Source organism: Malaclemys terrapin, chromosome 8 (genome assembly GCF_027887155.1).
Source record: "Malaclemys terrapin pileata isolate rMalTer1 chromosome 8, rMalTer1.hap1, whole genome shotgun sequence".
NCBI classification, from domain to species: Eukaryota; Metazoa; Chordata; order Testudines; family Emydidae; genus Malaclemys; species Malaclemys terrapin.
This window is the reverse complement of record NC_071512.1, coordinates 98,221,281-98,237,426: the sequence shown is the minus strand read 5'-3', so window position 1 is coordinate 98,237,426 and position 16,146 is coordinate 98,221,281. Positions and strand designations below refer to the sequence as shown.

The 16,146-nt window shown below is 40.1% G+C and overlaps 1 protein-coding gene across 2 annotated transcripts; it reads right to left on the bottom strand.

Moving 5' to 3' along the window:
• Positions 1-1,094: 1,094 nt before the first annotated feature.
• TMEM59 (transmembrane protein 59) lies at positions 1,095-16,109 on the bottom strand. 2 transcript variants are annotated; one of them, XM_054036595.1, is made up of 8 exons: positions 15,921-16,109; positions 11,699-11,804; positions 9,194-9,288; positions 8,827-8,979; positions 8,424-8,496; positions 8,009-8,093; positions 5,278-5,386; positions 1,095-3,497 (listed from the first exon to the last, which is right to left on the bottom strand). In XM_054036595.1, exons 1-8 carry the CDS (start codon positions 16,092-16,094, stop codon positions 3,345-3,347), a joined length of 948 nt encoding a protein of 315 aa, XP_053892570.1. In that variant the 5' UTR covers positions 16,095-16,109; the 3' UTR covers positions 1,095-3,344. The 2 variants fall into 2 exon arrangements, with proteins under 2 accessions (XP_053892570.1, XP_053892571.1); XM_054036596.1 differs by having other exon boundaries at positions 8,009-8,090.
• Positions 16,110-16,146: the final 37 nt, after the last annotated feature.

The window sequence follows — 16,146 nt, the reverse complement described above, 5'->3', positions numbered from 1 at the left end:
AGCAAGGACATTTCATCTTTTTCAGTCACTAAGAAATCAGAGATCAGCACACTCTCTGCTGTAGCCTACTAGAGAACACTTGGGTTTACGCAGGGGGATTATATATAAATCACAGCTCAATCAGGAACTGTCTTTGGCCAAAATGAGAACATTTGTACCTCAGTTTCTCCATCTACTAAAGTAATATTTGCCAGCCTTGTAGGGTGATGCGAGCCCTAACTAGATGGATGCAGAGTAATAAAATTAGTGGAACAGATAAGCATATAAATTTATAACGTCCATTCACCTAGGCCTCTGATGGAACAATAACTAAGCTATGGCCACTGCACCATGGGGAGCAGGAATTATCAGTCTTTTGTAACTTAAATCATACATTGCTTCGTGAGCAACGGAGATGCTAGGATTCCTGTTTCTAAGTTTAGATGTTTTTGAGTTCTCAAAACAAAAGAGAAAAGGGAACAAAGTACAATAATATGGGGAACAGGAAGGTGAGGAAGTAGGTGGTCCTTCATCTACAATAGCTTAAAGCAATTTACTAAAGTTTTCATTTTTGGGCAGAGCCAAAACCCAAATCACTGCACACAAAATTAGTGTTTCAGAAAACAGAGCATCTGAATATAAGGAAGAGGAATAGAGATTGTTTTGCCATCTTAAAAACTGGTAAATAAGACCTAGGTCTGCTCCAATAATAGTTACAAACTACTGTATTTTCAAATACCAAGATGACTGAATTGCCGTCTGCATTTAGAGTAGGAACTGCTGGCATTAGTTTGATTCTGATAACGGACCTGGATAAAACCTGAAATGTATAATACTGTGAAAGTCTGGTTCCTTGGACTATGGTTTTGTTTATAGAAATTAATACCTTGAGAAGTTCATTACGGGAACTCAACTTTTGTAGGTGTCACCCATGGTAGAGTGTTACTGAGTCCTGGACTTCAGCATCTATTCATTGTATAGTAACATTTCAGGTAAGTAACAAGGCCCAAGACTTGAACTTTTATTTATATCTATTTGTTGATTTGTTTCTTCCTTTCGTTTCTGGTTTTCAGAAGTTTAAGCAGATATTACAGCTCAAAATAAAAACTAGAAGCTGTTGATTAACCCAAATATAATTAAAAATTTAAACATTTGAAAACATCCACCTTTAGAAATACAAGTTAAGAAAAAACAGTTTTACACTCATGAGTTAAAAATTAAAGTCATTGACATAATGAAAGCTGTTCTATACATAGTGAAACAGGCAACTGGACAATTATACTTTCAGTGAGGCTACATAAACACTATTTCCAGCATTTACACATCACAGGGAAAACAGATTCAATGCTACATATGTGCTATATTCAATGCTAGTTATAAATCAAAATTTGGGATAATTAAAATGTCTTCAGAGACTGCACTGCAGACAGAGTTAGTGCAAAGAATACCAGCCATAGCCACTGGTATAAAGTCTGCATTTGCACCTAAACATTTTAAACTGTCATTGCACAAGTTATATTTAATGCTGATGTGCTAGTATCAAACAAGGCTGTGTACTGATGTCTGAAGTACATAACTGCATAGAAATGAGAGTCTTAGGACTGATTACTACTACAGATATAGAAAAGGCTATTTTGGGGCATCAGATTATGAAACAGTTTTTAAAGCACTGCACAACCAACCATCACATTTTTAGACCCTTGTATAACCTAGGTATTTAATAAAGACATGTTAAGAACAGCATTTCACTCCAACTTTCATGATTGTAAGTCAGATCCTCTTTCAATGCCACATCAACCAAAGGTTACTATGTAATTGGGCTTAAATTCAATGTTTGTACAATAACACACTAGACCCCTTGAAGAATTAGATCCTGAACTTCTTACACCTTTCAAAAAAGTAAGGTGCACATAGTTTTGAAGAGAACACCGATTTGTAGCAGCTCTGTGTATGCTTACCACATATAGCAAGCACCACAGTGTATGTGGTATGCACTCTAAGTATGGACCCATAATACATGATCTATAACCACAACTATATAGTTCTCAAACTTTAGAAACTTACTAAATGCATACCTTTTTCTAAACCTCACTCTCAACCAAACTTAAAATTATTCTTCTGGTTTTAATTCATGCAACGAGCTATTCTCTGGATGTCTCAAGTATAATTTTTGCTAGAGTACAAAAGCTATGCAAAACCAGTAGATTTCTATTGCCTACTTCTAACCTGAATGTAGATAATCGGATAAAGTTCAAAAAGTTATAAGATCTTATAATTTTGGCCAGTTTCTAAACATTTGCAAAGAGACTTTGTAAGGAAAACCATCACAGTCCCTTCTTGCTTATAGATGCCTAGCAGGCACCATTAGATCATCGCTGCTGTAGTAAAGAATAGAACTGTGTTGGACAAACTAGCTATAACAATATTCTCACATAACTAATACAATTCAGTTTCAGTATTTACTAATGTAGTAGAATGTGGTAAGGTTGCATATATTAAGGGGGATGCTGTAGATGAGTCTCATACTGAGTGCATCATGGTTGAGAGCCATAGCAAAAGGCTACAGTCATTATTCTACTTTTCTAAATTTATTCTCAGTTTTCAGTAATCAATTTGTTTCTGACAATGAAACAAATGGACCCACTTAGGTAATCAATACAGCAAAGGGAGTGCCTTCAGAAAAAGTATGCTCTACCCTAACAAGCTATTGACGAGTTTAAGGCTAAAGTTTGTCAAAAGAATAAATAAGCATGTCTCTTTTTTGAGTGCAAAAGGATACGTCCATGAGTCATTAAAAACTTGTATTTCTGACAGCCTGAGCTAAACCTGCAGTACCTCATTAATGCTCTGCATATTGATAACTGTAAAAAAATACATTTCTATTTTTGGGAAAAGGGTTATTGCAAAGATTAACGGATAATACAACATTTCTGCAAATAATGTTCTTAGTTACTCACAACTGAAAATGCCTGACCCTAAGCATCTTCTGCCCACTGAGAATTTATATCCTACTTTTACAGAATTAATTCCGATCTTACATCATAGAACGGTTAGAAATGACTGATTGAAAGTGCCATGGTAGAAGTGTAGCGAGCATGCTTACAGTTTTTGTTAAGCAAAAAGGACACATTGCAAACTCCAGTGAAAGCAAGTACATATATTTGGAAAAAAACTGCAAGTTAAACGTGCAATTCTCTTCACTACTAGAGGAAAACAAGGATTCCATGATAGACTGATTTGTTGATTCTGTAACTTTATTTTCATTTAAACACTGACCGCTAAGCCCCGCAGCTGAAGAAACCATAAAAAAACACCAGGAGTTGATAGAAGTGCTAGAATTAGTCTATTAAATTCTTTTAAGCTATTTAAATTGCTGAATGAGCCAGATTAACTTTTGTGGGTAGAGGTCCTGCTGCTTCATGTTCTTCAGTCTTGCATCGAACAACAACAAGAGCAGAAGCTGGGTATCTGGTCAGTTTTTCATTCATGTACTCCAAGTCTCCATAGATGCTCAGCTTCTGAAATAATTAAACATTTTAAAAAGATCATATCATTACAGATTCTGAATGCAAGACTCAAGACATGCTTAGCCATAAGAACACAGAATGGCCACAATGGGTCAAGGCCAACAGTTCATCTAACCCAGTAGCCTGTTTTCCCCGGCAGTGGCCAATGCCAGGTGCTTCAGAGGGAATGAACAGAATAGGTCATCATCAAGTGATCCATCCCATCACCCATTCCCAGCTTCTGACATAACTATGATCATACATTTCTCAGTGAGGTTTTGAAGGTCCTCAAAGTAGCAATGCTTCAACTCTTACTATGAAACACTTTGCATTTTCCATGACATCTAAAATTCATGTTCACAGTTGAGTCTGAGTCCAAGGCTAGGACTGACATGTTCCTGTCAGAATAAGTGTGGTACTTGCCAGTCTTGCATATTTTTAGAGGAAGGAGAGTGGGGGGGGGGGATGTCAGTTCAGCCAGTCCCTTCTCTCCTCCTCCAGTCAGATTCCTGCCACTCACCCACATCATGTCCACAGGTTCCTGCCATTCTCAGCCTTTTCACAATCTTATTAAAACCCCTTTAATGGTTTAGTGAATGCAACCTGTAACCATACATCCCCTAGGTCTCACTCTGCTCTGTCAAAAAGATACTAGAAACAAATTTCCAGTTGTCAAACATGGTTACCATGGGGAAAAGGGTTCCCAGACAATGGGAGTTGCGGCGCCAGCGCTCGGGGTGAGGGCATCGCGCAGAGCCCCCAGGGCTGCTCTGTGCCTAGGAGGCAGATATGCCAGCCGCTTCCTGGAGCCGGGCCGGGCCAGGCAAGGAGCCTGCCTTAGCCCCGCTGACTGGATTTTTAGTGGCCTGGTCAGCACCAGGGTCCCTTTTCAACTGGATGTTCCAGTCAAAAGCCAGACACTTGGCAACTCAACAGCCCACAGGTAGATCTAATTGAGTATCACTGTCCTAAGCACTGGAATATGGGAGGGTTTTCTAAATCACATCTCTATCTCTCTTGCTGAAGTTGTTCCACTGTGTGTAAACACTGTAATTAAACAGTTATTGGAATAAGGACACAAACTTGGGTTTCCCACCTCCAAGGTGAGAGCCTTAATCATGACACTGTAGTCATTTCACTGTCTATCATTTATACAAAGTGGAACAGCTTCAACAAAATGCTTGAATAGTCATTGAGAATGAGAATAGTCATAGTGAGAATGACTGCAGCCTCGGTTATGGGCACTCACGTTGGAGATGGGAGACCCGCATTTATGTCCTTGGTCCAATGACTAATTTACTTTACACACAATTGAACAACTTTGAGAGATTGAGACCTGCCCCAAATGCCAACAGAGCATTCTTCTGCCACGTGGGAGACCAAAGTTCAAATCCCTGCTCCACAGCCGGCAGAGAGGGGAACACAGGTGACCCACATCCCAGCTAAGTGCCCTATCTACTGGGCTAAAGGTTATAAAGGGAGGCACCCCCACCACCTTCTCCACCAATTTTGTGAATCTAGACCTTATAATTCTTGTCTTTACTTTTAAAATGTCCCAACAGAAAGTGCTTCATTTTGATGCAGATGAAATTTTGTTAAACCCAGGTCAAAATGCACTGACTTTTGATTTGCCAACATTTTTAGTTTGATTCTAGCAGATTTTATTTTTAATTTTGCAGAACAGCCAGTGAACCAAAAAACCAGCTCTACGCCTAAGACCCTATCGCATTTCAGACACTAAGTAATATGAATAACTTCAAGGTGATGTAAGCTATAGAATAATTCGCTTTACCTCAGATGGAACATACTGCTGCACAGCAGTAGCAACAGTAGCACAGCAAATCCAGAGGAGCACCAGTACGGAGAGAACAAGTGTAGTAGTTAAAATCCAACCAGAATTTCTGAAATGTAATGAGCATCGTTAAAGTTGTTTATCCTGTTTTCTTAAACTGTTATTCCTAAAGACATACACTGGGCTTTACCAATCTGCGTTCCCATGTCTAGATCATTCAGTTGAATGCTTCACTGGAGGAGTCTGGGAAACCAGTCTCCCACCCCACCTTAGTTACCTGTCTTCAGGTACAGGGTAGGGAAGCACAATGAATCAAGGCTGGCAGTTCCTTTACTAGGTCCCAAGCGGACTCCTACTTTAAGCTATTTTGCCAACAAATCTCTCCATTAATTGCATTTTGAATGCATGACAGCAAAATCTCTAATCTCTCTTTCTGCCTTAAGAACCTCATTATGCCAGGGAAATAGAATTGCATTAAACATTTGGCTGCTAACGACCATACTCGTCAGACCAAAGGTCCACCTAGCCCAGTATCCTGTCTTCTGACAATGGCCAGTGCCAGATACTTCAGAGGGAATGAACAGAACAGTACGACTGAGTGATCCATCCACTATCATCCAGTCCCAGGTTCTGGCAGTTGGAGGTTTAGGGATACCAGGAGCATGGGGTTGTGTTCCTGACCATGTTGGCTAATAGCACTGATGGACCCATCCTCAAACTTACCTAGTTCTTTTTTGAACCTAGTTAACTTTTGGCCTTCACAACATCCCAGGGCACTGAGTTCCACAGGTTGACTGTGCAGTATGTGAAGTAGTATTTTCTTTTGTTTGTTTTAAACCAGCTGCCTATTAATTTAATCGGGTGACCCCTAGTTCTTGTGTTATGTGAAGGGGTAAACAACCACCACAACCATTTCCCTATCTCAATATCATTCATGATTTTACAGACCTCTATCACATCTCCCTTTAGTCATCTCTTTTCTAAGTTGATCAGTCCCAGTCTTCTTACTCTCCCCTCATATGGAAGCTGTTCCATACTCCTAATCATTTTGTTGCCAGTCGATGTTGATAAACGCAAAGTAATGCACGCTGGAAAACCTGATCCCAACTATTCATATATAAAATGATAGGGTCTAAATTATCGGTTACCATTCAAGAAAGATCTTGGAGTCATTGTGGATAGTTCTCTGCAAACATCCACTCAATGTGCAGCAGCAGTCAAAAAAGCGAACAGAATGTTGGGAATCATTAAGAAAGGGATAGATAAGAAAACGACAGAAATTTATATTTATATTGCCTCTATATAAATCCACAGTACGCCTACATCTTGAATACTGTGCGCAGATGTGGTCACCCCATCTCAAAAAAAGATATAATGGACTTGGAAAAGGTTCAGAAAAGACAACAAAAATGATTAGGGGTATGGAACAGCTGCCTTATGAGGAGAGATTAATAAGACTGGGACTTTCCAGCTTGAAAAAGGGACAACTAAGGGGAGATATGATAGAGGTCTATAAAATCATGACTCGTGTAGAGAAAGTAAGTAAGGAAGAGTTATTTACTCCTCCTCCTAACACAAGAACTGTGAAATGAAATGAATAGGCAGCAGGTTTAAAACAAACAAAGGAAGTATTTTTTTTTTTTTTTTTACAAAGCACAGTCAACCTGTGGAACTCCTTGCCTGAGGATGTTGTGAAGGCCAAGACTATAACAGGATTCAAAAAAGAACTAGATAAATTCATGGAGGATAGGTCCATCAATGTCTATTAGCCAGTTGGGGCAGGAATGGTGTCCCTAGCCTCTGTTTGCCAGAAGCTGGGAATGAGTGACAGCGGATGGATCACTTGATGGATTACCTGTTTTGTTCATTCCTTCTGGGGCACCTGGCATTGGCTACTGTCGAAAACAGGATACTGGGCTCGATGGACTTTTGGTCTGACCCAGTCTGGCCGTTCTTATGTACCTTTTCTGATTCTAAAATATATTTTGATATGAGGTGACTAGAACTGCATGCAGTATTCAAGATGTAGGTGTACCATGGATTTTCTGTTTCTGTATCTATTCCTCTCTAGTTATTAACATTGTTAGCTTTTCTGACTGCTCCTGCACATTTTGAGAGGATGTTTTCAGTATACTACTCACAATGATGCCAAGGTCTTTCTTGCAACTAATTTAGACCCCATTATTTTGTATGTCTAGAAGTGTGTGAATGCATCCTGCTGGTCAGTAGCAAAGATTAATGAAAGAAAAAGAGCAAAGTGATATGGTATCCTATCAACCTAGAAATAAAGCAAAACTGCTTATTTATACAGCACCTTTCACACTAGACAATCCCAAAGTACTACACAAATCAATCACTTCACCTGATATGCAGCCATATCTAGGAAACCAGTGAACTGTAGCAGCTGTTTAACAGTTTGCAGCAAAATATCAGTAGTGTGGGACAGGAAATGACAAATATCATGGTTAGGTTAAACTGCATGGAGAGATTAGGTTGGCCAAATTGTCAACAAGTATATTGTGGCTAATATCTATTTTTGTAAGGGAGCAGTGAGCTCTTTAACACAAGTGCTCAGAACCTCCCCTTTAACATCTCCTCCAAAACATCATCTTTCTTGAATACAGTTCTGTCACTTTGAGATTCTCTGATGGAGTATATGACATGTAAAGTATATGGGAAAGGAATGTCATCCTACCATTTAAGCTTTTACAAGACAGCAGAAGATACATACATGGAAAGACATTTGAAAAAGCTATTTCTTTCCTCCTCTTCAAAAAATCCTGTGTGTGTCTGTGAACCTCCTGGCTGTAGGTCTGCTGAAAGATCACAATGACAGCTCCATTACAAGGTTACAATTAAAAACTCTAGTCTCATACAGTCCCCGTCTATACGAAGACATTGATAGTAGAAAGCTTCTTTAAAATGGTTCTAATTCCAGTGTGGCACCACTACCATCCAGTAGTATACCACGCTATATTTAAAATACATTTTAAAAAGAACTTCTTACTGTGGCCTTTGTTGCCATGTACACAGGGTGAAGGTGACAGTCTGCCCATAATGACTTTTTTCCTTTGTGGAAGATTTGACTTACTCTTGCAGGTTATGAATATTTTCATTTGCACTCTAGAGAACCCAAACCAACTTACCGGATGTTTTGCTCAACAACGATTCTTTCAGATCTGTGGTGTCCTGTGGAATATATTGAACTTCTGGCTTTGACTAAAACAATAATGAAAATTGTAAGGTCTTATTTGTATTTCATAAAGCTTCAATTAACCTTAAAATTATAGTCATCCCATAAGCATCATTCACATTTGCAAAAGAAATGGGGAAAAATTTTGACACACTATCCATTTAAGTTAATTTTGCTTTCTACATTGCAAATCCAGTGACCACTACAAAGAGAGACCGACTGCTGCCAAACATTAAGCATGCAGTTACTTGCCGAGACGGCTCTGCTATCTGTTGTGTGAGTGGAAGACACAGGAGATCAACCGTTAACACCCAGGACACACAAAGCCCTGTAAAAGTAAAAAAGCAAGCAAGCACCTGGAATATAACTATTTTGCCATCATCTGCTTGAAGGTAGAAGGTCCACGAGGAAGTTATGAAGCTCTGTGCTGAGTCCATCATGTCACTCCAGAATGATCTCACCAGTGTCAGAGGGAAAAGGAGATGAATCCTTGGCATCAGGGACATTAACTGTAAACACATCATTAACTGGTTTTCGATCTATTCTGTACATATTCAAGCAATTTAACACTGTCCCCAATAAGGTCTTAGTCTTTAAATAGAGAATTTCTCTCCATCTTTCTACACACACATTAAATTTGAGAAAAAAAAAAAAAAAAAAAAAAAGTGAGAATCTGAGCAGAAAACAAGTAGGTGGCATTTGATAAACATGCTACATGCTTACTTGCTCTTGTCTCAGTTCAGCAAATGGCTGCTGATTCTGGCACCCAAGATGGCAAGCATATTGTTCATCAGACTGGGAATATGCTTCAGTACAGGCTGCAAAGAAGAAAAGTTGTGTAAATTGAAAAATAATTTCACATCCTAAGTCAGCAACTGAAAGCACGAGTGTAAGGTGTAGGTACAGTCTGATAAGAACTCAAGTGACAATTTTAAAGACTCCCTATCCCACCTGAGGAATAATACGAGAGCAATGTACCAATACTGGTACCGGATTCTTTGGGCTGATGTAATCTAGATGATCTATCTAGAACAGGCATAAAACTGGGTTATATCTAAAAGCTGAATGCAGCAATAGCATTTGATCACAAAAATGAGGAAAAGCAAAAAAACAATCAAAATAAAGTAAGAGCAATTACTGGTATAGAAAATTCCAACATAGTGACGTAAATTAACACAGCCTCAACCCAGTAGAATAGGCAAGGATTTTGTACCAGAGATAGCATGGATTATCAACCAGAGTTCTGAAAGACCCTCCCTCAGGACTGTGGTCTTTCCTCCCACATACCATGGAAGAGTTCAAGTTTTGCTCCAGGGGATGGAAGTAAACTAACAGAGGAATCCATCAAACTTCAGAGCGCCATGGCATAACAGGGAACAAAGGAGGGTTTGCCCATCAGTGTTGCATGAGTATAGTTAGACTTTCTATACCAATTTCAAGCTCTATCAAAAATACAAAGTCAGCTCTGCTCTTATTTCCAAAGATCCGTATCCAATATTTAAAATAAAGGACAGACTAGCAATTACAGGAGAGCAGCCAGACGATTTGTATTCTATTTGTGGCTTAGCCACCCACCTGCAGTATGACCTTGGGAAAAGTCTCTAGACCTGGGGAACCGGAGACAGAAGTCAAGTGGGGATAATCCTCTCTCACTAGGGTATTGGGAGGCTTAGGCCAGAAAGGCACAAAAAGAACAGGCTTGGCAAGTAAAAGTGCATCCTGAACGTTAGGACTATCCATTTTCTCACAGGAGAGGAAAATGAACAAGCGTACGACCAGATATGGGCAATCTATGGAAACAGGGCAGACAAAACCCTGGCAGGGAATGCACAGTAATCAGCCAAATAACTGAGTGTGCCGTTCTCAAGAGCCTGAGCAGCAGTCCTCTGGTAAAACAGTTACAAAGCCAGACAATTGGAAGTCACAGAAGCACCTAGAGACAACTGAACATAACGGTCAGGGAGTGCATCACAAAGCACAGGACAGCCACCAAGCAATGAGCAAAATCAGTGTTATAAGGACACGGCAAATGACCAGGCAGAAGGCAACAGTCCAGGGTGGCAATGTTGTACAGGAAAGGAGGCAACACTTCAGACTCTGCTCTACATCTGGACTTTTGCTGCACCCCCCCTTTTTATGATATCCCTTGACGTGTGGTTTGGCAATTGAAAAGAAATGCCTGGATCACAGCTGTGCACGGGATACTGCTTTTCTGCAGCTCCAGCCTATTCCCAGCGCATATAACTCAGCTCTGTATTGCATTCACGTACCTTTCCCCAACTCTCTCTGCTCTTGGAGCTGGCCACTGCCCCCTTTGCCTTCAGCACAAGATTGAGCCTCTTTTTAGTGCCGAGTTGGCACTTAACCACTTTTAGACTACATAGGGAGAGCTGCTCCCTCTCCTGCCTCGCTTGATGGGCTCCACGCTTTTGATCTCAGTATACGAACCTTAATGTTTATCAATTGCTTTAAGATCCTTGGCTGGAAGTACTACAGAACTGCAAAGAAATATTAGCTTGGTATATAGTTGGTAACAAGTATTTTCAGTTTTAATTATCGATATTCCTCGTCTGCTCTTCAGATAAATAACTAATTGTTTAAAAGGATTAATTATGAATGTTTGATTATTTAATGGCTTAATTCAACAAGACAAACCCAGCTCCCAAGTTGTTTAACTACATGCAAGGCAGAGAATGTAGTTAAGATTTGTTTCTCTTTCCATAGTAAAGAGATTGTAAAATTGAGTTGAATGAGGCCATATCAGTGACGTAGTACAGTATACAGTTCACCAATATTTGTGCTTTGTAAAGCAAACATTTCAGCTGAAGTAAATACAAAGTCATACAGTCCCAACAAATAGTCAGGGCTAGGAAAATCATCGCAACTGATGTCATTTATTAGGTTGTCATTGCACAATGTTGCATGAAGTAAAAGGGACACCATTAACTTGAAAATTACATTGTCAGCTAACCATTTTACACCTAATATGGTTACACTACCTAAATTTTAACCTTGGCCAAAAGGACCCTTATGTTTTAAAGGCTCACAAAGCAGAAACCCCTTTTAAAAATTTGAGAAATTTTAATGAGTGCTCTATCAAACTTTTTTAAAGAGTAACATCATTTTAAAAAAAGTCAAATTGACAATATCCCCTTCATATGTTTCCGCTCTTCCCTTCATTTGTCTCTTCACATTACATCTTGTGGAAAGAGCATAGAATTATCTTACCAGAGTCGCATTCCAGTTTGGTACGATTCAGGTCAATTCCATCATCCACAAACTGACAAATAGAAAACAGTCTGCAGCCTCGCTGACATGCATACAGTTCCTCTTCCTGGGAAGTTACAAGAAAAGCAGGGTTGCTAAAGAAATTACTAAATACTCCATCCAAGAATCTAGGGTAGCAACAAGCAAACATTACTACTTTTCTGAGTACTATAAAAGCTACCGTGGAAAATGTTCTAGCAAAAAAACCCAAACAAAAAGAAAACCTTAGAAGTCAGCCAAACACCAAGGTCTGTACAGTCTGGAACAAAAGCAAATTACAGTTCTTTAAAATTATTGAGCAATTTTGATATGGACTTCCTTAGTCCAAGCAGAACACAGCTCTTTATTCAGCAAGGAGCTGGAATAGACAGATCACTAAAGTCAGCAAGTTCAAAAATGCATTTCTGAAAAACGATAGCTTTAAAAATAAAGGTGCTAGCTGCTGAAGAATCAAAGTAGAACCTATTAACCTTCACTTCACTAATTCACACAGAAAGTTGGCAGTCCTTACCTCTCAAAGATTTAATGGCAAATGCTACCAGTGAGGAGTCATAATAAAGATGAATAGTATATTGTCAAAACAACAATTATTTATTATAGGATAGAATTAGAAGTAAAGAGTTGTCAAAATAAGTAACCAGAGTATATTTTGTGGTGCACTATTCCTGTGTCAAGGCTACTTACTTGCCAAAATGGCTAGTCAACATACTATTTAATGGTTATGCTGAGGGAAAGTAAGGGAGAAGAATATTCCTTTATGTAATTACAAAACTAAGATACAGCAAGTGTATAAAAAATTTATATCAATGTTCCTATTTGATTGTCACCCTCTTTCTCACCCTTCATATGTTACAGTCTTAGACTAGTTTCAGAGTAACAGCCGTGTTAGTCTGTATCCGCAAAAAGAAGAACAGGAGTACTTGTGGCACCTTAGAGACTAACAAATTTATTAGAGCATAAGCTTTCGTGGACTACAGCCCACTTCTTCGGACTGTAAGCTCTTCAGGGCAGGCACTATATCGACCTCTGTGCATAATGCCCCAATCAAGATTATAGTATGGTAGCATTCAGAAGACAAAGTAAAAAACAACTTAATGCTTCTCCCAATAATTAATGAAGTTCTATAGTACTTTGTTTCACAAGAAAATACTCCCTTAACTGTGAGAAACATACTGTTTTAATTACTAGAAGTACCATGTGGCAGAGAAATTGGGTCTGTAAGGTAGACTTCATTTTGTGGGCTTGTCAACCCACAAAAGTTGTATAGCTAGAGCAGTACTGGTATAGCTAAGGCAGTACAACCCTCCTAGTGTGGTCACAGTCATACAAGCATAGTTTATTTCCTTATGGAAAGGGGAATAAGCTACACTGGTATACGGCACCTTTATATTAGTATAACTACGGCCACACTAAGTTGTATAACTAAGAGTTGTAACAGTATAACTATTTAGATAAAAAACATGCCCCCAAGTAGAGTAGTTATACCCTACTGGTAGAAAAACTGTGTTTAAATGAGGCCTAGGCAAGTACCTACTTCCCTGGTATTTTAGAAGTTTTGCTTATTTTTTAAAGCAAGCAATAAAAGTAGCGAGTTATCTAGTTCCACAATGTGGAATATTTTCTATGTCAGAGACCAGATAGATAAGGTAGTATCTTTTACTGCACAAATTTCTGTTGGTGGAAAGCACAAGCTTTCAAAAAGTGTCCGACTTCTTGCCACAGACCTGAAGAACTCGGTGTAGTTTGAAAGTCTGTACCTTCCTCCAACAGAAGCTGGTCAAGTAAAAGATATTAGCTCACCTACCTTGTCTCTCTCATATGTTAGGACCAACAAAACTAGTTGTTTGTAGTGTTGTTGTAAACACTGAACATTGTTCTGCATTTGACACCATGTGAATCTATTAACAGGAAAACTCAAGACAAGTCTTTTGGCTCTGTCCTCATCCTTATGGTTGTCACCATCTGTTTTACAGGTGGAGAGAACTTTGAATTCATTATTAAAGAAACAAGGCAAACACACCACACCTTACCATATAACTAACCCATTGCAAACAAACTGATGTGATTTTCTGTCAGACACAGATGTTGTCATATTTTATACTGCAAAAACATAGAACTGCCAAGCTGGGTCAAGATTTTTTTTTAATAAAGCCTAACAACCTTGACTGTCTCTCTAATAGAAATATCCTGCTGCAGAAAATATGTCTCAGATGTTGACATTCATATTGAATTGGCTTGGCAGGTATGATGCACACACAGATTCTCTTGACAAGTCTTAATGAAGTTTATCTTGAACTTAAACCAAACAACGAATGTTTCCAAAATAAAAAGTTTCCTGCCACCTCTATTTCTATTTGGTAGCTTAGTGGTAAGTAGTGTTTAAAATCAACACAGGATAGATTGTTTAAGTCACAAAGTACTCAGTAGGAAGAAGATTGTGTGTGTCACTTTATTGGCCTCTTTAGGATGTATATTATAATAATGAGCTCGAAGTGCTTAGGTTTTTAAAAAACTCCAAAAGCTACCAGAAACACCAGAGTCGTAATTTCCTTCAAAGTCTTGCCAAAGTCCTCCAACAAAAAGAAGGGAACTATGCTTCACCATAGGAGTCTGAAATTTCATCTGCGGTAGGAAAAGATTTGGGGTTGGGATTAAGGAAGAAAGATGTTTAATCTTACAATGATTCAGTTCCCAAACTTTGGCCTTTTTTGCAATTGGGATAATGCTTAGACCTCTCAACATGCGGCATAAAGTCCCATATTCTAGATATACATTTCATTCCATCTACACAAGTCTTTGTTGCTTCCACTCATTGTTGAGGTATACACATCACCGTTACTGTCTCAAAACCATGATTATGTAGTTTTATTCTACAAATATTAATTCCACACTTCAAACTTTCTGCTCTATTACTCGTCTCCCTCGTTTGTAGTTTGTGCACCCCACATTTTGAACTCAACCTGTTACACTGCTGCAGATAGAGAATAAAGTATATTACCAGTCAAAAATTCACACAAGACTGAAAAGAATAATGAATTTTCCAAATTCCAACAGTAACTCAGAATTCTATGGAATCCTGAACTGATGCTGAACCTCAACATGAAACAGAGCTGGGGAGGGGGGGTGGGACAGTTTTCCAACACCTTCCTTTTATAAAGATGGATACCATGAAAGACTTCTGCCTAAGTTAGCTAGAACCCAGGGGTGGAAGTTTTTTGGGGTGCTCATTTTTTAACCACTCTTCAGACTTCATCCTCTATAATTCAAATGTTTTATCAGTGTCATGATTCAGGACTTTTTACTTGTCAACACACAAAGATATTTTGTATGGTTTTAAAGCCAGAGCAGCCTGTCAAGTTGGCATTGTTTCTTTGAGGGAAGGAGGGAGAAGAAAACAGGACACATGGAAACCCCACAACAACAAAATCTGGATGCTCTGCGCTTGAATAGCTTTTGAACATATTATAGATCCTAAGAGGAAATGATATTGCCTTATCTGGTAAACAAACAACCTCTTCCCCCAAAAGGATATATTTTACAGGGAGCTAACTGACTGCTACACAGAGCTCTTCTTCAGGTCTATTTCCTTACCCAGCCCCGAAGAAGAGCTCTGTGTCGCTCAAAAGCTTTTATCCTCCACCAACAAAAGTTGAGCCAATAAGAGATATTATTTCATGTAGTCTATCTATATCCCATGGGGAGGGGGTGCAAAAGAAACAGGCCATATCTTGGGTTTGCTGTATAGGGGAAATCTTCCTAGCCAAGGACCCCATACCTAGAGGCACCTGCTACCAGATCAGGAATCACCAACAACCAGTGGACCAGGGTGAACAAACCTCAAAAGCTATCGAGCGGGGGAAGCGAGCCATCCTCATCCCGACACATACCTGAGGAGTCTCTCTCATGGTCTGGCAACACTTGCCCAGCTTGTCATGCCAACAGTCTCACCGACTTGGATTGGACCAGGGATGGTCCCAGCTGGGGAGAAGCAGGGGCCTTGGGGCCAGAGTGCAGGGGGCGGTGTCTGGCTATGGGCGCGGGGGACTGGGCGGCCTGTACCTGGAGGCAGGTGTGGGGGGCGCCTCCCAGGGAGCCCCAGAGCGCAGGAGCGGGGTGGAGGGGAGACCTGCGCCCTGAGAGGCTCGTCCAAGGAAGGCGGGATAAGGCCGGCGGGGTCCCGTACCTTGGGGTAGGTGTGCAGGGGGTAAGTCAGCTGACAGGCCCGGTGGCACGACGCCGTGCTGCCCAGCGCCGAGTCAAAGGCCTCGGAGGAGCCCGCGGCAGCCCAGCCCCGCCCGCAGATCAGGAGCAGCAGAAAGAGTCCCGGCCCCGACAGGCTCCCCCGCGGCGCCGCCATCTTGCCCCTCCCTCTCTCGCGGGCGGGGGGGGAGGGTGTTTATCGCGTCGGG